Here is a 24,899-nt window from a genome sequence, read left to right as displayed (position 1 = left end):
ATTGTCCTGAAACAAGAAGAATGCTCGTTTTTAGCCCCTTTTAGCCCCTTAATTCCTAAACAGTAAGGACAATCAACCCCAAATCAATCCCATCCTTCCTTTTGTGGTATGGAACCTTGTGGTATAATTTCATTGAGATCTATGGACCTTTACTCAAGTTATTGTCTGGAAACCAAATGTCTTCAGACAACAACGCTGACAACGCCATAACATTATATGACCGCAATAATTTTGCTTGTATAAAAAATAAACAGATTTTTTAGGCCATTGACATTATCTGAAGTAGTTTCGAAGCATTAAACAATCTCTATGAAAATCAAATATAAATAAATAAAGAATGTGTCCATGGGACACAGATGCCCCCTACAAATTCTGCAATTTTTGTCGCAGAAAGCTCGACATAGGGATAGTGATCCGGTGGCGGCGGCTACGGCGGCGTTAGCTAACTTCTTAAAAGCTTTATATTTTAGAAGGTGGAAGACCTGGATGCTTCATACTTTGTATATGGATGCCTCATGTTACGAAGTTTCCGTCAGTCACATGTCCAATGTCCTTGACCTCATTTTCATGGTTCAGTGACTACTTGAAAAAAAAGTTAACATTTTTTGTAATGTTAAATTCTCTCTTATTATAAGTAGTAGGATAACTATATTTGGTATGTGCGTACCTTGCAAAGTCCTCATGCCCGTCAGACAGTTTTCACTTGACCTCGACCTGGTTTCATGGATCAGTGAACAAGGTTAAGTTTTGGTGGTCAAGTCCATATCTCAGATACTATAAGCAATAGGTCTAGTATATTCGGTGTATGGAAGGACTGTAAGGTGTACATGTCCAACTGGCAGGTGTCAACTGGCCTTGGCCTCATTTTCATGGTTCAGTGGTTATAGTTAAGTTTTTGTGTTTTGGTCTGTTTTTCTTATACTGTATGCAATAGGTCTACTATATTTGGTGTATGGAATGATTGTAAGGTGTACATGTCTAGCTGGCAGGTGCCATCTGACCTTGACCTCGTTTTCATGGTTCAGTGGTCAAAGTTGAGTTTTGGTCTTTTTTTCTAATACTATATGCAATAGGTCAACTATATTTGGTGTATGGAAATATTTTATGATCTATATGTCAGTCGCCCAGGTTTTATATGACCTTGACCTCATTTTCACGGTTCATTGCTCAGTGTTAAGTTTTTGTGTTTTGGTCTGTTTTTCTTAAACTATAAGCAATAGGTCAACTATATTTGTTATATGGAAGAATTATTAACTGTACATGTCTTCCTGGCATGGTTCATCTGACCTTGACCTCATTTTCATGGTTCATTGGTCAATGTTTAGTTTTCTTGGTTAATGTTAAGTTTATGTGACAGTTGTAATTAAGCTTTATATTTAGGACTATCAACATAATATCAATGATTAGTAAAGAAGGCGAGACATTCCAGCGTGTGCACTCTTGTTAATTTACAAAGAGATATAAAAAAAAAAATGACGCCACCCAAATTCTAACTTGATCTGTGTTTGGTGGTAATAAGCATTGTGTATAAGTTTCATAACATTTGGTTGAGGCAAACTCAAGTTAGAGAACGGAAACCAATTTTGGGACGTACGTATGTATGTACAGACGGACAAGGGTAAAACTTAATACCCCCTCCGCTAGGGCGCGGCATAAAAAATATATACATATATTAAAATATATTTCTTATATAATAAGGCAATCTGGCGCAATACCCGCAAGGGTAGTCGCCATTAAACTCTATTTACTAGTAGTTAAAGCTCAGTTCATTTTAAGCAAGGTATATTTGGCTGAGAATGGTTTGTCAAATAAAATCTATTTGATGTGAAGATGAATTATCTCTAATTGTTTTTACAACTGAGTACTATTTTCAAGATAAAACTATCAGAATGGTGAAGTGATTATTTCTCAATGAATGATATTTTTTGCTAAAACTGTAATCACATTTTTTATTTACTAATCTTTTAAATTTTAACTTTGGTAAAAAAAGTTTAATAGTATTAACAAATTTGGCAATAAAGCAAAAATGTATAAGGGTGAGTATTTTTCATGATCAGTACCACAGCGATCTTACATCCCAAGTCCTTTGTTCTAACAGGGGTGATCTGAGTCGGATAACCCCTTCCAGATCACCCTACCTTGAGTTTCTTTGTTCTGCATGCTTTCCTTTGTTCTGTAACATTTTTGTGGGAATGTTGAACACACAATAAAACTTAGAAATATTTATTCAGAATAAAGACTATCTTTCAAAATTTATGTAGAAAAAATCCACTAAAATTCCAGTGTCTATGCCGGGAATCGAACTCAAGACCTTGAGCATGTGATGCCACGATTCATACCCCTACACCAGGACGACTGGGTACAAACTCACATTGTTTCAATGGCTGGAACAAAATATAATGATCAATAATCATGACATTTTGTCCTGGGGGATATTTTTTTTATAGGACAATATTTTGCTTTAGTACATAAACACTGTAAGCATCAGTCATACATTTTCATGTGTTTTCACTTTGTAAACTTGCATGACTTACAAGGCCATCACTGTTACTTGGAATCTGATGTCTATCGACAATAATTTATTTCCAAAATGTATCTACCCCAATGGACATTAACTGCCAAATTGTTGAATTCCAAACCAACCTATCACTTCTGGTTTAACTTTTAGAGGTGAAGGATATGAGGGAGGGACAAGGCAATTACAATATAACCCCTACTTCTAGAGTCAAATGAACTTAACTAGTATAATCCTGCACAAAAGAAAGTTTTCTTCAGAAAATATTAAACACAACGTAAAATTCAATCAATTTATTTACAATTTTCATAAATAATTCATACAATTATACAAAAGTTTATTGCACTAAATCTGCTTCTTTGAGAAAATAAAAACTAACTAAAGTAAATTATGCATACCTTACTTAACACATTAAAGGTCAAAAGTAAACGAAAAATAACCATTTCATTTCTCAAATAATCAATTTATTTACCTTCAGAAAAATAGGATAGCATGTTTTCTCTTTAGCGTCTAAAAAATGTAGAAGTACATCTGAATGGTATAATACATGTATTATTATATAACAATATTGAATTGTATAATACATGTATTATTATATAACAATATTGAATTGTATAATACATGTATTATTATATAACAATATTGAATGGTATAATACATGTATTATTATATAACAATATTGAATGGTATAATACATGTATTATTATATAACAATATTGAATGGTATAATACATGTATTATTATATAACAATATTGAATGGTATAATACATGTATTATTATATAACAATATTGAATTGTATAATACATGATTCTGTGTTGGTTGCTTAATGTCCTGTGACTCATTTCACAAAAAATCTTACAAGAAAACATACTTGTAAGTCATGAACATTTCAGTATAACTTACAATCAATTTCGATCATTAGATGTTTTGTGAAAAGACCCCCAGTGTTGAATATTACAACAATGTGTACTGATGATAATGATACTACTAAGAACAATAGTGTATTTCTAGATTTACTTAACAATAGTAACTAATATCTTATAATAAAGCCTTTAACAAACTTTTTTTATGAAGATGCTGGTCTCAGAAAATACTTCAATATTAGATGACACAAGGGAAGATCTAATATGTAATTTTTGAACAACATACGGTACCTTGAAGAAAGTTAAATCTTCTATAAATATGGAGCATATAAAAGTGTTCATAAGAAATCAGTTTTGGTAAGAAATAACCTCATGGAAGTGAAGATATATGAATGATTTTTCACTTTGGCTTAAGTATTATATTATAAGTACTGAATAAAAAATACAACAAAGTGATAACTGAACAGGAATTCCTGTTCATTCAAATCTTGTTTCTGAAGCTCTCCATCAAATGTCAAAAAAGGACTGAAAATATCATCCAGTACATTTTTGTATTTTCATTTCACTATGTAAAAGTTTCCAATCAATTACAACAATGATCACAGACATCTTCACAACATTAAGTTCCTTAAAAAATCACATGGATACTGGACAGCTCATTCCGAGCGATTTTTAATATAGTTGGTCCTTCTAAATATCACATTTTTAATTCTATCATACATTTGAATCATTATATATGAAAACTTGAGCTAGTTCATCATGTTCATAAGTCCTTTTCAGGAAATTATCTGTTAACCGCAATCCTGATATTGTCTGAAAAAAGAGAATATTTGGATATTTTAATATAAAGTACCTAGAAGGTAAATTTATGTCTTCTTTGGTAACCTTTGAAAGTAACTTGAATGCCATATTTTGTACTCTAGCTTTTATTTGATTATTGAAAATATGTTTCATAATTTTTGTTAGGAGTGATACCATGATATGTTCAACTCCACAATTTAAAATAAACTGTTAACACAGAGATATGTCTCGCCTATTTGTTATTTTGATAATGCAAATGTTGAAATTAAAATAGCAATACTTTAACATGTAAGTTATGCAAATATTCAAAGTCAATGAACCATGACTGAAGGTACAGGGCTAAACAATCTCCATGGAAATGAGATGTGCCAATGCTAATACAACTGCATACCAAATACCATTGACTTTTCATAAGTCGTTCCCTTTAAACAAACCTTAACACAAACATTAACTTGTAAACTATGTAAAAGTTTCAAAGTCAATGAACCATAATGAGGGGGTGGGGTTATATAATCTCAATGGAAATGAAACCTGCAAATGCCAATACATTTGCATACAAAATATCATTGACTTAACATTAGTGGTTCATCTTAAACAGACCTAATCACAAACTAATACATATGTAAACTAAGCAAAAGTTTCAAAGTCAATAGACCATGACCGAGGGGGCAGGGCCAAATATTCTCAATGGAAATGAGATATGCCAATGCTTATACAACTGCATACCAAATATCATTGACCTACCACTAGTGGTTCCCCATAAACTGACCTAATCACAAACTAATACATAGATCTACAAAGATATCGGAGTCAATAAATACATGCCTCCTAAAACTTATATGCAGTAAATTAAGCATGAAATATAGGTCACCACAACCTTCTTTGGTGTTAAGCAGTCAGACAAGATGTGTCCTCATATGAAGTAACATAATTGCAGATTACTTAGTATCCCATAAATGAACTAAACTCAATGATATGTTATAATCCTTTACCAATTCAGGGGCAGATCCAGCCATTTTTAAAAGGAGGGGGGGTTCCAATCATATGTCCCATTCAAAAGCATAGATCGTCAAAAAAAAAGGAGGTTCCAACCCCCGGAAACCCCCTCCCTCTGGATACGCCACTGCAATTAAATTACATATATGTAGGTCACATAATATTCAATGAATGAGGTCTGAAACTTTAACAAAAAAATTTGTAATGGGTTCCGCAGAATCCTGTGTCTTGCCTGCGATTGCTGCTGTCAGTGCTAAAAGTGTAATGTTGACTTAAAAAGTGAGTCCATTTATCAGTAAAATACAGATTGTTAAAAAGATCCAAACTTTCTCTTTAGATGCTATTTCTTGGTCTTGTTTCTAAGCTTCTGTCAAAGTTTCATAACAATCCATGAAGGTTATCAAACTTATCAAAGCAAAAAAAAATAATTCCAGACTGTCAGTAAATGTTAACTGTCAAAAAAGTCCATCTATCAGAAAATACTGAAAATAAAAACAAATTTTCAAAAGTGTGCTTCAGACATTATCTCTTAATCATTAAAAAGTTTCATAAAATTTAATGAATATATTTTCACAATTTTGCTCTGGATACTGTATTTTGGTCATAAACAAGCTTCTGTCCAAATTTCATCTACCGGTAATTCCTTGTAGTTTTGACAAAGTTATTGATGTCCAAAAAACTTTAACCACAGACTGAACCTAAATGTTGAGGCTGCTCATGCAGCCAACGGAATCTAAGATCGCTATGTCTCCCTTTCGAGAAAAAAATTTCGCAGGCTCAACAAAAATGGAGAATGGACACAGATGATGCCCCTGCTTGCATAAAACATTATAAAGGGGCATAACTCAAGAATGGTAAATGTGACGCCACCCAAATTGTAACTTGATCTGTATTTTGTGGTAATAAGAATTGTGTATAAGTCATAACATTTGGTTGTGGCAAACTAAAGTTAGAGAACGGAAACCAATTTTGGGAAGTACGTATGAACGGACAAGGGTAACACTTAAAGCCCCCTCTGGTGATGGCAGGGGGATAACAAACTTATATATAAAATATAAGCAATGCTACTGACTATGGCAAACAAAGCAATGAGCTTATCCTTTATTCTGTTGGTAGGTTGCTCTCTCATTGATGTATACTAAACACAATATTTTATTGAGATACTAACGATCTTAAAATTTATCAAATTTACCTGTAGACCTGGAATGGTTGCTATGACATTTAATTTTAGATCCATATTTTCATTGGGAGGTAACTTTCCCAGCTGTCTTCCAGATATACCAACCCACACCACTCCAGTACTCTGGTTGTTCTGCAGTACTAATGTCAAATCCATTGTTCTCTCACTGAAAATAAATCAATCTTAGTTTTAAAATAATTATATGAATAAGAAGCTGCAGTCTTTCTTACACTTTTTCACATTAGATTCTATGCAAAACAAAATGAACCGCGAGCTATTGCCACCTAATGATATTTTCACTTTAAGAAATAGTAAACTGGAAGATGACGAAAAATGGATGTTAAAACTACCCTAACAGTAAAGCATGCTCACATGAGCATGATTCTGAGTTCAGGAAGCTCTGAATCAAGTAGTTCCTGAAAAATATGCCATGAAAATTTTATACATGGCCATTATGTTTAAGAATATATAAGTATATTATAAAACAAGAAATAATTAGCAGTAGATGTGAAAATGCCTCATTATCAATAGCATGCTCACATAAAGCTTAATACCAAATTTCAGGTAACTCTGATTTGTAGTTCTTGTAAAAATGCAATAAAAACATCATAATAGCATTTTCAACTGGTTAAAAATGGTCAGACAAATATTTACTGGTAATCAAAATCTTGCTCTCTATCCTTTTTCTTTTTAGAGCCAAATATCCATAATTACCAACATCTGGTCACCTTATTCTGTTTAATTGCTAAAAGGTTTTTTTTTTCATGATTTATTTTAAGTAACTGCTGGAAACATAGGATGAAATTTTGAAATTGGACTTCTTAAGGATGAATGTGGTCAATATTGGTTCTGAATGACCCCCTTTTTTCAAGGAGTACAGTAAACAAAGTGAAACAGTTAACACCAGACACCAAGTTATCATCATATTAGCCCACATTTATAAAGTTGGCAAAAACTACTTTTTAAAATAAACTGGAGAGAAAATATCACAGGGATAGTTTTGATATTTTATGTTAATTTGTTCCACCTAACAGAAGTTCTCCAGAAACTTTGTTCCACCTAACAGAAGTTCCCCTGGAAACTTTGTTATAAACAATGCAATAATATCTGTTTCTGTTAGAACAAATGTTCTATACCCTTTATTTCATAAGAAAGTAAGTAATTTCAGTGGAAAAAATATCAAGGAATATTTCTTCCACTTAGAAGTTATATTATGAAGGAACTTCTATTTCATGACAAATTTTCTCCTAAAAAAGTTTACTATTTGTTAATCTAAATGCAATTTTTACTAAAAATAAATTAAATATACACACATGATAGGAGAAAGGTTATATCAGTTCGATACTTTTAGTTTATATTAGACTTAAACTGTGACACTGAAGATTTGTATTAAAAATATAGTACCAGCAATTGGTTATTCGACAAACAACTTCAAACGTATTTTCTAACAACACTGTATCAGGAACCTTTTCAACTGTAACTCTTATATCACCATAGCCTGGAGCCTTAAAAAAACGAAAATATAATTATATGCAAATTCTTTACAACCACTTATGATGAATACATGCCTAATATTCAGTGGCAGCTATTACATGCATTTTCAGAATTACAGGCTGATGTCATATAATGTGAAGTTTCAGGGATCTGGGTTGAAAACTGTAGGAGTTGATAACATAAATGAAGTATCCACTTTTCCCAACCCCTCGACATCACAATACTATATGCCAGCATTGGACTTCATCCAACCCAGCCCATTTTTTAAGAATCCAAAATAATTTTAACATGAAAAATAACAGTAACTTTTTTTTTTTGCAAGACAAAATATTTAAGAATAGGTTCTTCAGTAAATCTCCTCCTTTGTTAATCATAAAAACATCTCCCTTGTTAAGTTTGGAAAAGTTGACAAACCAATTAAATTCTGGAATTCAAAACATTCCAATTACAATAATTGATATTTGTGTTTATATTTATGTAAATATGTTTCAATATTAATTGCTCAAATAACAATCTTTTTTTCTTAATAACCTGTTCCACTAATAAAAATTCCACTAGATTACACAATAAGTTGATATATGAAGGCATTACCTAGATCAATCATTAAAAGCCATTTTGATGAGTTCTATCCTTGTCCTATATTGGTTTCTGTTATAACTATTGGTTTTGTTCAAAAGGAATCCTTATCTCATTAAAGATTTTTTATCATATCTGTTCAATTATTGGAATTTTGCTTGTTATCAATCACAGTTCCTTTCTTCTGGAACAATCTCATAACTTTTCAAGGATGAAGTCTTGACATTCCCATGCTCTTAATAACAAGTGTTGACCATAAATACTCAGAAAACAAATAATATCATTTTTGTATGTCTTATATCACATTATTTGTATAATTTATCAACAAATTTGACATTTCCCAATTTTTCCCCAGGCTTTACCACAATTTCAGTACCTTTCTGAAACCTTATCAAAGATACTACTAAAAGTAATTTGGGCTATTATTTACTTTAGGGGACACTGACCAAATCGGGCTGGACCCTTTTACATTGCTAGCCCTTACCCTTACTCTATCCTTAACCATATCTTTTTTGCTGACCTTTACCAAACCAATCCCTAAAATATCCTAAACCCTTAACCTGAATATTAGTTGCGGAATCCTCTTTAGTATAATAGGTTGTAAACCATTTTACTTATATCCCTTAATATGAGTGAAAGGTGCCAAGTCCCCTTCAGTATAATACAGTTGTAAACCATTTTACTTATATCCTAAACCCTTAACCTATATATATTGTTAAAGACAAAACTGTTTTACTTACAACCTAAATCCTTAACAATAAGTTAAAGGTCCTCAGTCCCCTTCAGTGAAGGTGCCGAGTCCCTTTGAGCACAATAGGTTGTAAACTGTTTTCCTTACCGGTATATGCTAAACCCTTATCCTTAATATGAGTGAAAGGTGCAGAGTACCCGTCAGTATAATAAGGTTGTAAACCTTTTACTTACATCCTAAACCCTTAACCTAAGTATGCATGGAAAGTACCAAGTCCCCTTTGGTACAATAAGGCTGTAAACCATATTACCTATTTCCTTAACCCTTAACCTAAATATTAGTGAAAGGTTTCAAGTCCCCTTCAGTACAATAAGGTCGTAAACCATAATACTTATATTCTAAAACCCTTAACCTAAACTGAAGTTAAAATTGCTGAGTCCTCTTCAGTACAGTAGATCGTAAATCATTTTAGTTATATCCTAAACCTAACCTAAATATTAGTTAAAGATGCTGAGTCCCCTTCAGTTCATTAAGGATGTAAACCATTTTACTTATATCCTTAACCCTTAACCTACATATAAGTGAAAGGTGCCGAGTCCCCTTCAGTACAATAAAGTTGTAAACCGTTTTACTTATATGCTAAACCCTTAACCTAAATATTTGTTAAAGATGCCAAGTCCCCTTCAGTAAAATAAGGTTGTAAACCTTTACTTATATCCTAAACCCTTAACCTAAACAGAGTAAAAAATGCAGAGTCCCTTCAGTAAAATAAGGTCATAAACAGTTTTATTTACTTACTAAAATGTAATTACCAATACTGATATTTTGAAACCTACCACTCTCTGTAACTGACTAGTCTGTAATCTTCCTCTCTCTCCCATATTAGTTTTCCACACAATATCTAATTTACCGATATTTGTCACACCTTTCAGCACTTTCAGTTCTTTGATTACTTCTGGTTTGGGTGTCAGACAATATAAATACTGTCTGGTGTCCATGGCATTCAGATAATTTACTTTACCGAACACCATATCTGGTCTGAAATCATAAACACTAGTATAACACATCAGATAACAAGAGAATGATCTACTGAATGGTTTGAAGGAACATAAGTGTCTACTACATTCAGTCCTTGTGGATTTAGACAGTACATAATAACAATGAGATTTCTAATGACATATCTATTACTGAATAACAATTTATTTGCTGGATGACAGTAAAATGAGAATATATTTGCTAGATGAAAATCAGTAATTAAATGTGACAAATGTTTCCATTGCATGCTGGGAAGATTTTCCTGCAGTTTAATTTTACAGGATGATACTTGGACCATGTTCATTTTGGTTTTAAAATTATTTTGCTCAAAACTTTTTCATTTTTAACTCTTCAACCTCTCAGAAAATTTAAAGGACTAAAATAAAACTTTCCCTATTAACTTTAAGATTATCATGGGAATTATTTTAGAATATGGTCTAGGGTTAAAATTATGGATAACAGGCAAATCTTTCAAATAAAATGGGCAGGCTCGTATCCAGGATTTCTCTAAGAAGGGGGGAGGGGAGGGTATTTGGGTTCATGAAGCTCTGACGTTTTAAATAGTCAAAATTCAGTCTGAATTAAAACTTTAATAGTCTTTAATACTATTTTTTGTTTGGAGGTTGGGGGATTCTTCTAAACCCTCTAAGCCACCTGCCACCAAAATTCACCCTGAAAGCAGCATTTTGAAGGGAAGAGAACAATAATTTATAGACAAATGTATTATGTTTTCATATGATCTAAGTTACATTTTGAGGAAGAAGGCTACAAATAGCAAAAAGTATGATTATAGCACTTTATGAATTAGTAAGAACTTGGAACAGGCACATAAAGTATGAAGTTTGGTAAAGTTCTTAAGCCTACTAATATATCAGAAAATAAGAAACAGAATTTATGAATGGATATATATTCTTTTAACCAGCCTGTTTCACAGGGAGCACAAATAATTTCAGAATATTTGCTGAAGATCTGTATTACCTATGCACCATGTGAATGAACCAATTTAACCTTACCCCTTCCTAGCAATAACAAGTAGTCAATGAAAATAACTACAGCAACACTGATTCTTACTAGAAGAATACAAACACATGTTTCAGTTTTCAGATAAAGGTATCTAAATATGGCATATTAAATAACAGAACTTTGAAGTGAAGTTAGTGCTATATCATAAAATTAATTATTATCACATAGGTATTAACACCAAACAAATTTAATAATTAGAAACACTCTACCATGAAAGAATTTTAATGTCTATTAAATCTGCACTGGTTATTAAATATGGCAAGTTCAAGGCAATAAGAATTCATAATTAGCTGGTTAGACAATACAACAATCAACAATGAACATGTTTTCTGGCTGACCAATAAAAGTCTCTTTACACCTATACCCAAAATAGTTTTTATTTTGTAATAAATTAATTTGAACAATAACCACAAAACAGATGATAAAACTTAATAATTAATGTACCACATTTTCTACTTAGTATCAAACAGCTCTGCAATATATATCATGTGATTTCTTATTGCAGATCAATCAACTACCATATGCACAAATTTGAAGTAGGAATAGTCACAATATTATTACTAGTACTAAAATATAAATGTAAAGCCTTTTTACAAAATTTATGCTTTTTTAAATAGAAATCAAAATTTAAAGGTACATAACTTAAAACCAGGTCACCCAATACAGTTTGATCAAACAGAATGATGGTGGCCGTCTCCAAATGACAATAAATAATGTGCAGCAAACATTGCATTTGTTCCATCTTAATAATGTATCACTTCATACTAAGATGTCTACTACATGTACTTATAACTCTCTCAATATGGTCTGCATGAAGTTTATACTGGACAATCATGTCTATGAGTTATTCTCCATCTGACATTGTACACAGTCACTGGTCATGCCTGCTAGACTATTTAGAGGGCCTACTGACTTACATTTTACACGGTTGATCAGGTTAAATTGAATAAGATTTTTATGTCTGGTAAAGAAAACTTTGTATAAATCACATACACTTCTTTTCCGTCCAATGTGTTGAGTTCTTCGGCATTATACTGTGCAGAAGGGTCTAAAGTAACACGCTCCATGTAGACTGGGTTTGGTGTTATATTCTGAATCTGAGCCTCTAAAAACACCTCATCTGACTGTCAAAATACAAAAATAGCAATTAAATTGTAAAACTTTAAAATTCATTATAAATTCTACGATCTTTAATTCTCACAAAGGTTATATGTTGGATATGCTGGAATAACAAATTATGTTTAGCAGGAACAAAGGTGATTTTTTTTACTTTGTTGGGTACTACATGTAATATGACTTGGCAGTGATTATCTGCAACCTAATACTTGTTTGATAGTGCTTTATACTTATGCAAATTATTCCAAATGACAACTTAGTTTACTTGCAAATGCAATTCTATCAAAATTTTACCAGAAGCTATTTAAAAAATTATTTGGAAAAAAAAAAACTTTAAAACATTCTGAGTTCTGGTATCTTAGCTCTACCCAAGTTCTTCCTGGGAAATCTTATTCCAACAGACATCAGCTTTTTCAAAAAAAAAATCTGTAAATAAAGCTGACAATACTTCCAAGAAAATAGCTAACCTGATAAATAGCCTCTTCTGTGAACACAATGAGGGACAGCAGTGCCTATGGCTAACCTTTGACAAGTTTAATACACCAACTTATATCTTTCTTTATCTACTGCAGAGGATAGGGCTAACATTCTTCATGTCATATACAATGTTCCTAATGGTTATTTTAAAGAAAATTTTGCTAAAAGCAATATTTTTTTTTAAATTCAAACTGAAATCCAATTTTAACAATGCACTTTGTCTACATTGAAAGACTTCAGTGATGAAAAATGTAAACCAGTTATTTATTATGGTGGAAATAATTCTAATCTTCTGATGCAAAGTCAATTGTATAAAAACCATTTAACACTATTTTACATTACAAAGAGTGAATTTATAAACCATATCACAATATCATTCCATAAAACTCTGCACTGGATGGGTATAACATATTTCTGCTGACTTTTTTGTACTACAGCCCTATATCAATCGATGAAAAATGTGATTTTTTTTTCTGCTAGGAAATAATTGGCACCTTTTTATTCCATCATTATGCAACCAAAAAATATTCGGTATAGTGAAGATAGCGTTTCACATCACCAATTATCTTGCTTTGTTTCTGGTATGTTGGATAATGAAACTAATTGGTAAATATTGATAAAGTACAAGACTACCGAATGACTTTGGTCTATAGAAAGAAACAGAAAAGTACACTTTGTCAGGTGCATAAGAAAACAAAATATAAAATTGATCTTAACCGCAAATAATCATATGAATTCATTGCTAGAATTAAAACCACTAAGCATTATTTCAGTAGGCACGCTGGCTATGTAAAGCACATTTTACTGGTTATAGAAGCAACAAGAGTTCAAATTTAGCTAGAAAATGGAGACAAAAGGAAGAAGTAAATCTTAATAGGATAATTTTCAATATTTGTCATTTTGCAAGTAAACATTTTTCCATCAAATTTCACTCCCTTTAAATTTGTAAAAATAATCACAAGTTTAACATTGTAGTTCACAAATTCATACATGTGGCAAGTACGAGAAAGAAGAAAGAACTGCTTAGCTGTTTACATTATAAGAGCGGGGATAGTTTTTTCTGTTTATGTTTTTTTTTGTTACACTGTAAAAAGTAGACTGCTAGGGTGTTATAGAGCTGTGCAACCTTTTGTTCAAATTTCATAACGATCAGTCTAAAGATATCAAAGTAATTGTGCAAAAACATTCCAACAACAAAGACAAATAACCATGATATTATTATGAGTTAAGCCTTTTTCAACATATTTTTATAGTTTGTTCTTATGTTGTACTGTCACACCACTGTCCCAAGTTACGGGGAGGGTTAGCGCCTTCAAACTAGTTTAACCCTGCCACATTCTATATGTGCCTGTCCCAAGTCAGGAGCCTGTAATTAGGTGGTTGTCGTTTGTTGCTATGTTACATATTTGTTATTTGTTCATTATTTTGTACATAAATTAGGCCATTAGTTTTCTCGTTTGAATTGTTTAACATTTGTCATTTCGGGGCCTTTTATAGCTGACTATGAGGTATGGGATTTGCTCATTGTTGAAGGCCATACAGTGACCTATAGTTGTTAATTTCTGTGTCATTTGGTCTATTGTGGAGAGTTGTCTCATTGGCAATGATACCACATCTTCTTTTCATATGATAAAACATACCATAATTCAAATGCAAATATTTTATCTCTAGACTTTTATTGTATTTTTTTATCCTACAATCTATTAATTTTAAAATGAAAGTCCAAAGACAAGGCGATAATCTCCACTCAACTTTTCAAGCTCAGCAGAAAAGTCACCAGCAACAATTATCAATTCTTGAATTCATTGATAAAAGTTTACCCTCTATATGGCAAAATATAAAATTCAAAAATTTTTACTTCAATTAGTTGTTATTTTTTGTGAAAAGCACTTAAACCATTATAACTACGTAAAATAACCATTGAAAATTGTCAATAATACTTAAACTGCAGACATATTTTGTAAAATATGACAGTCAAGTTGTATTTATCTGGAAGTACAATAAATAAGGCATAAATATGATCTATTACACAAAATCTTGATAGAACAATTGGTATGGCTAGACTTAAAAGCTGAACTTTGTCACCCAGTCACGAATAAAGGTTATGACAGTCAAGAATTATGTCCACTGAGATTATACATCACAGATTGTCTATAGTGCTGGCTATATACAACATACATTAATATATATACAGACATGCAATATACCCATCACCCAACTTCAGGTCACATATGTGTCAATAAACATATATAAGTATTCCCATGTAATGCCTTAATCATACCAACATGCTTCTGGGTATTTTGGTTAGAGCATGATAATAAATCACAGAGGAGAAATAGGGAAAGCAAATTGTGGAACTGATTTATTCATTTAATATTTTAGCTTTTTATTAATATATCAAACGTGTTGATCATAAGTATATGAGAATTAAGGGTATGGAATTTAAACCTTAAAATAACATATTTGGATAGCTATTGTTGTTTATATATTCAATCAACCTGTTGTTTTCGTGTTCAATGAACATGTTGTTTAAATATCTAACACATTGCTGTTTAAATGTTTAATAAACCAGTTAAGTTGAAGTTTAAAAATCAAGTTGTTTTAATGTTTAATGAACTTGTTATAATGTTTTATGGACCTGTTGTTAAAATTCGTAATGAACCTGTTGTTAAAATTCGTAATGAACCTGTTGTTAAAATTTGTAATGAACCTGTTGTTTCAAAATTTACTGAACCAGCTATCATTCTAATGTTAACAGAACCTGGTGTTCGAATGCTAATTTCCATGTTGATGAAATGGTTAATGGACCTGTTGTTTTAATGTAATATTAACCTGTTTTCCCCCTATGTTTATAGGCTTGTTGCTTCTATGTTTGATGGACTTGTATTGTTTCCAGATCCTTTATATTCATTTTGTGTTTTGTTCTTAAATCTTAAAGTAAATTAACAAGTTTGATTATATACTGTTGATATAAATAGTCCCAAAGACATGAAAATATCTATATTTCTTAAAATTGATTAAATCTATTGCAGTTGTAACTGAAGCTATTTGAAAAACCTTCAGTTATTAAGTAAAAAATGCTTAACCTGTATATAGGTAATGTTATCCATGTTTATTTTTTAGGAGATGCCAAAGGTATGCATATTACATCTGTTCAACAAAAAGTTTAGAGGAGTCTGTATTGCTCACATAAATTCATTAGAATCTTAGTTGCAATAAATGCCTCTAGTCTGTACATAGCAAATTCAACATCCTTGTAAACATTTATGTTGGTTTATTTGTTGTTGTAAACTCCATTTTCCATGCCCATTGATATATCATAGCTGCCAGATTTTATTGGCGGAGGAACCAGGATTTCTAAAAAAATAAACTGTTAACACAAAGATATGTCTCGCCTATTTGTTATTTTGATAATGCAAATCTTGAAATTAAAATAGCAATACTTTATTAATATGTAAGTTATGCAAATATTCAAAGTCAATGAACCATGACTGAAGGTACAGGGCTAAACAATCTCCATGGAAATGAGATGAGCCAATACTAATACAATTGTATACCAAATACCACTGAAATCTCATAAGTCTTTCCCTTTAAACAAACACAAACATTAACTTGTAAACTATGAGGGGTTATATAATTTACATGGAAATGAAACTTGAAAATGCCAATACATTTGCATACCAAATATCATTCACTTAACATTAGTGGTTCATCTTAAACTGACCTAATCACAAGCTAATACATGTAAACTACCGGCAAGCAAAAGTTTCAAAGTCAATAGCCCATGACTGAGGGAGCCGGGCCAAATAATCTCCATGGAAATGAGATATGCCAATGCTTATACAACTGCATACCAAATATCATTGACCTACCACTAGTGGTTCCCCATAAACTGACTTAATCACAAACTAATACATGTTAACTAAGCAAAAGTTTCAAAGTCAATAGACCATGACTGAGGGTGCGGGCCAAATAATCTCCATGGAAATGAGATATGCCAATGCTTATACAACGGCATACCAAATATCATTGACCTACCACTACTGGTTCCCCATAAACTGACCTAATCACTAACTAATACATGCAAACTAAGCAAAGATTAAAAGTCAATAGACCATGACTGAGGGGGAGGGGCCAAATAATCTCCATGGTAATGAGATGTGCCAATGCTTATACAACTACATACCAAATATCATTGACCTACCACTAGTGGTTCACCATAAACTAGACCTAATCACAAACTAATACATTGTTGACGACGCCACCGCCGCTGCTGGAAACAGCATACCTATGTCTCGCTTTTTGACTCCGTCAAGGAGAGACAAAAATGGAAATCCTTAACTCGCCATAAGCAGGGGGGACGGCACATAGGAGATTGTGATATGAATGTATTTGCTTAGTGAGACCAATTTTTTTCTGCAAAATGCACTAATTGGAAGATTGTGTATGGAAACAAAGAAATGGCAAAAGCATATGCTGGCCTAATGAGCCAAGTGAGATAGAAACATAATAACTTTTATAATACTGCTGTTTTGGTATTCTAAGTTTCTTTTAAATGACATGCAAGCCAGACAGAAGCTGCATTGAAAGACCAGTTTTAATATCAAATATAAAGAATGACATTTAGTTTTGTTAACTTGTATTGTTAGGTTGATATCTTGTTTACATTTAATGCATGTCTTTTTGAAATACATAATTGGGATGTTTTGCTAATAAATGACTATATGGATCTCAATTTCAGCAGCTCTTGAAAAGTTATGACTAGTTGTAAGAAATATGTGAGTACTTCAGACATTTTTCCAATAAGTATGGCCTTCAACTAATATTTGCTTACCAATTTGTTATCATTGACAAATTGTGTACTCATATTAATAAAGCTGAAATTTCTTCATGAATAAACAAACAGAAATGTTTCAATATTTGGCACAATCACTCATCAAAAGATATTACCAATACTGTGAAATTTTATGGTAGACTGAACATATGAAATTACTAAAAGATATAAGATGATTCAAGTATCTAACATGCAATGAAAATAACCATGCTTTCATAACATCCACATAGACGTAAAAATACAAATATCTAACAAAGAAAATGCAACGTTTATGATGATCAATATTTCGATTCAATTTCTGTTCAGCAATATGATTTTTTTATGTGAATGCCAAAAATAATATAACAGATGACTTGATATGTTGACTTTACAAGAAGCTATCAGTTCTGTCTTCTGAGTTTTGTTTAAAACCAATAATTAGGAACTGAGAAACAGCTCTATTTCACAGCTTCAGCATATTATATTTTTCCTCTTGAGTAAAACACATCAAAATATTTATGGATTTTTTTTCAGTAATATCAATAATCAAAGCATAAGAAAATTTAAAACAAAGCAAAATAAAATAATTTTATTATTTTCTTTTTATCGAAATTCCACCTTTTAGAAATGGATTGAAATTATTGATCATGGAATAATTTTTTGACATATCAACCAAAGCATACTTTACGACAATGACATTGCTTGTTAAAACTTACGACATAATCCTGCATTGGCAAACAAAACACAAAACAATAAACAAACACCTTCATTAGTAAACAAAAATTATTAATTCTATAGCATGCAAACAAACAATCCTGCATTTACATTAAAAATATTTGCTAAGAAAATCATACTAAAAATATCAAAATTCAAGCAAAACCATTCTTTTATAAAATCCTTCCTTAGTTCTAACTTTTTGGAGACTACTTTTGTACTTGAAATACTGAAAGTAACATTTTGTATGTTTTTTGCTATATTTCCTATAACAGTGTGCCAAGACATTGTACAATACCTTGAAACCTGTGTGAACCAACCTCAAGTACACTAAATTCAATTGATTTGTTTTGTAAAGCTCTTACAAATGATCAGATAAAATTCATTGATAGAAAATGTTTAAAAATTGAAATTTAACTACAGAAATTTTTGTTATTGTGAAAAATTGTGACAGGATAAGTTTCATAAAAATAATAACTTGCGTTTACACATTATTAAATTTTGAAAGCATTATTTGTATACAGCATTTCTTCAAAATAGCTCTTAAAAAGTTCTGACTAGTTGTAAGAAATATGTGAGTACTTCAGAAAAAAAAAATCTCACACTTTTGTTCTCGTTCAACAATTACAAAATGCATGCAAAAATTTCTGAATTTACAGTACTCAATTTTGTGTAACCTTAAATCTCTTGTATCTGAACATGAACACGGTATTCACTAGAATACATAACTCATGAGAAATATAACCTGTCTAGCCCGAATCAAATCTCTTGTTCCCATGAGGTTAATTTAAACTGGTCTCAAACATACAGTGCAACTTTTACTAATGAATAATAATCACATATAAACCTACTACCTGCATTCATAGCCATAGCTACACTGCTACAGTACATATCTACCAATTCTACAATATTACGTGCTAGAATGGGTCCAGGTCATTGGTTTAATATTATTCTCAGTACTTTTAAAACACGTGACCAAAAGAGCTCACATTATCAGCCAAATCTTTTTGATATGACTAGCAGTAAATTCCTGCAAAGCATGTGAAGTGATCTGTATCTGTACAGTCTAGTCCTTACTGCACAGACCATTTAGGAATAGTGATATTTTGGTTAAAATGTATTGCATAAGGAAGTCTTTAACTAAGGTACAGTAGGGCAAGGGAAGGACATTTTTTTAGACAATTTATAAAGATTACCTTTATCGATATAGATTTATAGTCATCTGCTACCTGGATAAATAAAGGTATGAAGGGAAGATTACCTTTTCAAAATTAATTTTTATAACCTCCTCTATTTGAAGCAGAGGTTGTATAATGATTACAGTGTCCAAAATTTAATATAGAAATAAAAGATCAACATTCCAATGTTCCCTGTTGAGACACGTATTTTACTCTATCCTAGGGCAAAAACCTTAGATAGTTTTCATACATATCCTACAACAAATTTAGGCAACACAGATCTCTTACAATGAAATTTTCCATGTAATTTGTATTTCATAGGGACATAACCCTAAAATAACCTTACAGGATGAATTTTCAAATTGTTCAAGACATTGCTGATATAAACCTTTTGATATGAATTTTAAATAAATTCAGCAAGAATTGTAGCCCGAGAGTGCTTACGATGCAATTTTCTAAGGAAATTCCAAGGGACAAAACTTCTGTAAAAGTATGTAATCAGAACTAATTTTCAAACTGAAACATTGCTGATATAAACCTTCGATATGAATTCAATAAAATCTTTACAGACATGAAGGCTTGAGAGAAATTTTCCATAGAATGACTTCAATGCATATTTCCAAGGGCCTAACTCCTTTAAAAATAATTGATTGGCACTGATTTTCAAACTGGTCCAGTACACTGATGATATAAACCTTTGATATAAATTTCATAAAAAATCTTGCAATAACTGCACAAATGAGTGTGCCTACAAGGCTAGAAGGACATACAGACAAATGGATGTACACCTGGTATTTCTTTGTCCCCTGAGCTCCCTTGTGTTGGGGTGCAATAAGAATGTGGTATTGTTTGCCAATGAAACAACTTTCCATAAGACACCAGATGACTTGGATGTTAGAAAGATAGTTTACTTTATCTTTTGTTTATAATCCAGTCTGTTTCTTAAATTTAATGACATTTAGACTATCTTAAGTACTTAAGGCATTTTGCACTTCCTAATTTAAAAAAAAATCAAAATGAAATTTGCCTTTGGCATAGCTTCAACAGGGGTAGACAACTCTTCCTTAACAAAGGACTGGATATCATAGACAATTTCTATGAATCTTTCTTACATATTACCATTATGCACCTCATGTCTTAGCTGTAGAACTGTAGCTCTTATATGGTCCTTGTGAAATTTTTGACAATTTGAGGACCCCAAAGACCATAAAGCTATGACTCCACAGCTACTGCTATGGTTCTATATCTACAACTATTCTTTTATCCAAACAACTATTGAGGTCTGTCATAGCAATGCACCGACAATTATACAAGTGGAGAAAGCAAAGAGTATGAAATTGTAAGTTTATTAACCAGGAAACTATATACAGATTGTTTTTGCAGACTTCAACCATTAACTTGTCCAGTAAATTTATTTGCAAATAAATCCTATACAGACTTGTCTAATAGGAAGACTAACTGACACGTATCAATACTCTGTGACAAGACTTAGGTGCTAGAACTGACAGCAACAATATAATTGTCCATATATGTTGTCTAAATCTAAACGAAGACAGGAGAAAAGATCTGATGTTTATCTTAAGGATTAATCTGATATGAGAAAACAAGGATTTTTTAATGGTGTATCTGATTTTTGTACAAATGCAAGAATAAAACAGGGTTTGCCTAATATGCTTGAAAAAAAGGACATTGAAAGCTAGTATGAACTTTTTTTAGCCCTAAAATCAATTTTTGCATCAGTTAATATGTCAATTTTTATCTAAGCCTGTTAAAACTAAATATAAGTTATAATACATATTACACACACATTACCTCAGCATTATAAAACTTTGTTTTTACATCTAATGGTTTCAGCACCTTAAATAGAAAATCGTACAAAGTTATTATTATAGGTCATATGTAACACTGTTACCACAGATAGTGATGACTGCATAAAATTGAATCAAAATGTGTTGAATACAGTTCAAAAAATCATTGACAAAATGCCTAGAGACCAAATATACATTACTAAAAATAAAACATCTGTTCCAGGACTGCATGATGTGACTGTCCACTGAGACATTGTTTGTAGATTTTATGAATTTGACTACTAAAGTCTGTCTTTGATAGGCATATAAAAACTAGAGGCTCTAAGAGCCTGAATTGCTCAATTGGCAAATTTACCCCTTAATTGCCAGATGTTAACTTTTCAAAAAATTCAACTTGATGGAAAAGAGAACCTTCAGAGCTTAATGAGAATTTTTTTTTTGTAGAGGATCTATTCCTGGTGGTTGAAATTGATCATATTATTTCAGAGAAGGAGAAGAAGACTTAAATGCTATTTTCCACCATGTCCAATTGGAACTACCAGCCACAAATGGTGCCACGTTTGCCACCAATTAAACATTAAACTAGAGGCTCTCAAGAGCCTGTGTCGCTCACCTGTATTTACTGATGCTTTGGAAATCATGTAAAATAAGGTTAAAATCATAATTAATAGTATTAGATATTAGATATTATAATGATATCTAAGATAATAACAAATAAAATGCTCTGCAGGGCGCAGCTTGATACGACCGCAGAGGTCGAACCCTGAACAGTTGGGGCAAGTATGGACACAACATTCAAGCTTGATACAGCTTTGCATTTGGATTGTGATTAAATATTTGACACAGCATAGGTTTCTGACACAGAATGAATGTGGTCTAAGAACTTAAAAATTTAAATTGGACATTCACCTATTATGGTCCAATATCCAAAATCTAAATACATGGTTAGATTCAGCATATCAAAGAACCCCAAGAATTCAATTTTTGATGAAATCAAACAAAGTTTAATTTTGGACCCTTTTGACCTCAATGTGGACAAAGTTGATAACAGGGCCCAAAAATCAAAAATCTAAATACATGGTTAGATTCAGCATATCAAAGAACCCCATATATTCAATTTTTGTTGAAATCAAACAAAGTTAAATTTTGGACCTTAATGTAGACCAATTTGAAAACGGAACCAAAAATTAAGAATCTAAATACACGGTTAGATTCGGCATATCAAAGAACCCCAATAATTCAATTTTTGATGAAATCAAACAAAGTTTAATTTTGGACCCTTTGGACCTCAATGTGAACCAATTTAAAATCGGGGCCCAAAATCCAAAAACTAAATACACGGTTAGATTCAGCATATTAAAGAACCCCAAGAATTCAAGAATAAAACCCCATTGAAATTGGTCAAGAAATAAGCAATTTATACAAAGTATCTTCTTTTGCACAATACTGTGCAATTAAATATTTCTTGCTATTGCGCAATACTGTACAATTGACAATTTCTTGCTATTGCGCAATATTGTGCTATTGGATATTTCTTGCTATTGTGCAATACTGTGCAATTGAAGATTTCTTGCTATTGCGCAATACTGTGCAATTGAAGATTTCTTGCTATTGTGCAATACTGTGCAATTGAAAATTTCTTGCTATTGCACAATACATATTATATAATAATTTACACATCCTCTTTGGTGTGTATCTCCTACCATATCATTATTATTTGCTTTTAAATATAAATCAGAAATAACCAACTTAAAATGGAAAATTTTAAAAGAAAAAAAAAAGGAAAAAAAGAAAAAAAAAAATATCCCCCCCCCCCCCAAATTTTTTGAACCCCCTTATGATTCATCACCCCCAAACTCAATCCCAGCCTTCCCTTTGTGGTATGGTACCTTGCAGTACAATTTCAGAGAGATCCATACACTTGAACACAAGTTATTGTCTGGAAACTAGAAAAATGTGTTTTTTGGCCCCTTTTTGGCCCCAAATTCCTAAACGTTTGGGGCAATTACCCCCAAATTCAAACCCAACTTTCCTTTTGTGATATGGAACCTTGTAGTACAATTTCAGAAAGATCCATACACTTACACACAAGTTATTGTCCTGAAACTAGAAAAATGCTTGTTTTTTGCCCCTTTTTGGCCCCTAATTCCTAAAATATTGAGGCAATTACCCCCATCATCAATCCCAGCCTTCTCTTTGTGGTATGGTACCTTGCAGTACAATTTCAGAGAGATCCATACACTTGAACACAAGTTATTGTCTGGAAACTAGAAAAATGTGTTTTTTGGCCCCTTGTTGGCCCCCCAATTCCTAAACGTTTCGGCAATTACCCCCAAACTCAATTCCAGCTTTCCCTTTGTAATATGGAACCTTGTAGTACAATTTCAGAAAGATCCATACACTGACACACAAGTTATTGTCATGAAACTAGAAAAATGCTTGTTTTTTGCCCCTTTTTTGGCCCCTAATTCCTAAAATTTTGAGGCAATTACCCCCAAAATCAATCCCAGCATTCCTTTTGTGATATGGAACCTTGTGGTACAATGTCAGAGAGATCCATACACTAACACACAAGTTATGTCTGGAAGTTACAAAAATGCTTATTTTTGGCCCCTTTTTGGCCCCTAATTCCTTTACTGTTGGTACCATAACCCCCAAAAATCAATCCCAACCTTCCTTTTGTGGTATTGAACCTTGTGGTAAAATTTCATAGAGATCCATTCACTTAAACTAAAGTTAGAGTGCGAAAACCAATGTGTCTTCGGACGACGACGACGACGACAACGACGACAACGACTACGACGACGACGCCAACGTCATACCAATATACGACCACAAAAATTTTTTTGCGGTCATATAAAAACTGCAAAATTTTTGTAAAATTACTATCTCAGGGGCAGCAACCCAACAACAGGTTGTCTGATTCATCTGAAAATTTCAGGGCAGATAAATCTAAATCTGATGAACATTTTTGCCACCTGTCAGATTTGCTCTAAATGCTTTAGTTTCAGAGATATAAACCAAAAACTGCATTTTACCCCTATGTTCTATTTTTAACCAAGTCGGCCATGATAGTTGGAGGCGGGGTCATCGGACAAATTTTTTAAACTAGATACCCTAATAATGATTATGGCCAAGTATGGTTAAATTTGTCTCAGTAGTTTCAAAGAAGAAGATTTTTGTAAAAGATTACAAAAATTTACAAAAAATTGTTAAAAATAGACTATTAAGGGCAATAACTCCTAAAGGGGGTCGACTGATAATTTTGGTCATGACAACTTATTTGTAGATCTTACTTTGCTGAACTTTATTGCTGTTTACAGTTTATCTCTATCTATAATAATATTCAAGATAATAACCAAAACTGCAAAATTTCCTTAAAATTACCAATTCAGGGGCAGCAACCCAACAACAGGTTGTCAGATTTGTCTGAAAATTTCAGGGCAGATAGATCTTGACCTGATAATCAGTTTTACCCTATGTCAGATTTACTCTAAATGCTTTGGTTTCAGAGATATAAGCCAAAATCTACATTTTACCCCTATGTTCTATTTTTAGCCATGGCGGCCATCTTGGTTGGTTGGCGGGGTCTTCGGACATATTTTTTAAACTAGACA

General features: G+C 32.1%; 1 protein-coding gene across 2 annotated transcripts in view; it reads right to left on the bottom strand.

The window, feature by feature from the left end:
- Window positions 1–2,793: 2,793 nt before the first annotated feature.
- Window positions 2,794–24,899, bottom strand: part of LOC127708537 (trafficking protein particle complex subunit 13-like) — an 87,587-nt gene continuing 65,481 nt past the window's right edge. For both annotated transcript variants that reach the window (XM_052213447.1, XM_052213438.1), the window contains exons 6-11: window positions 21,287–21,331; window positions 12,170–12,300; window positions 9,955–10,156; window positions 7,762–7,862; window positions 6,370–6,523; window positions 2,794–4,193 (exon numbers count right to left, since the gene is read on the bottom strand). In XM_052213447.1, the coding sequence (XP_052069407.1) occupies window positions 4,095–4,193; window positions 6,370–6,523; window positions 7,762–7,862; window positions 9,955–10,156; window positions 12,170–12,300; window positions 21,287–21,331 (732 nt within the window). In that variant the 3' untranslated portion in view covers window positions 2,794–4,094. The remainder of the gene's footprint in view (window positions 4,194–6,369; window positions 6,524–7,761; window positions 7,863–9,954; window positions 10,157–12,169; window positions 12,301–21,286; window positions 21,332–24,899) is intronic.

Source organism: Mytilus californianus, unplaced genomic scaffold (genome assembly GCF_021869535.1).
Source record: "Mytilus californianus isolate M0D057914Y unplaced genomic scaffold, xbMytCali1.0.p SCAF_1, whole genome shotgun sequence".
In the NCBI taxonomy this organism is placed as follows: Eukaryota; Metazoa; Mollusca; class Bivalvia; order Mytilida; family Mytilidae; genus Mytilus; species Mytilus californianus.
The sequence above is the reverse complement of the archived record's forward strand: the minus strand, read 5'-3'. Positions and strand labels throughout refer to the sequence as shown.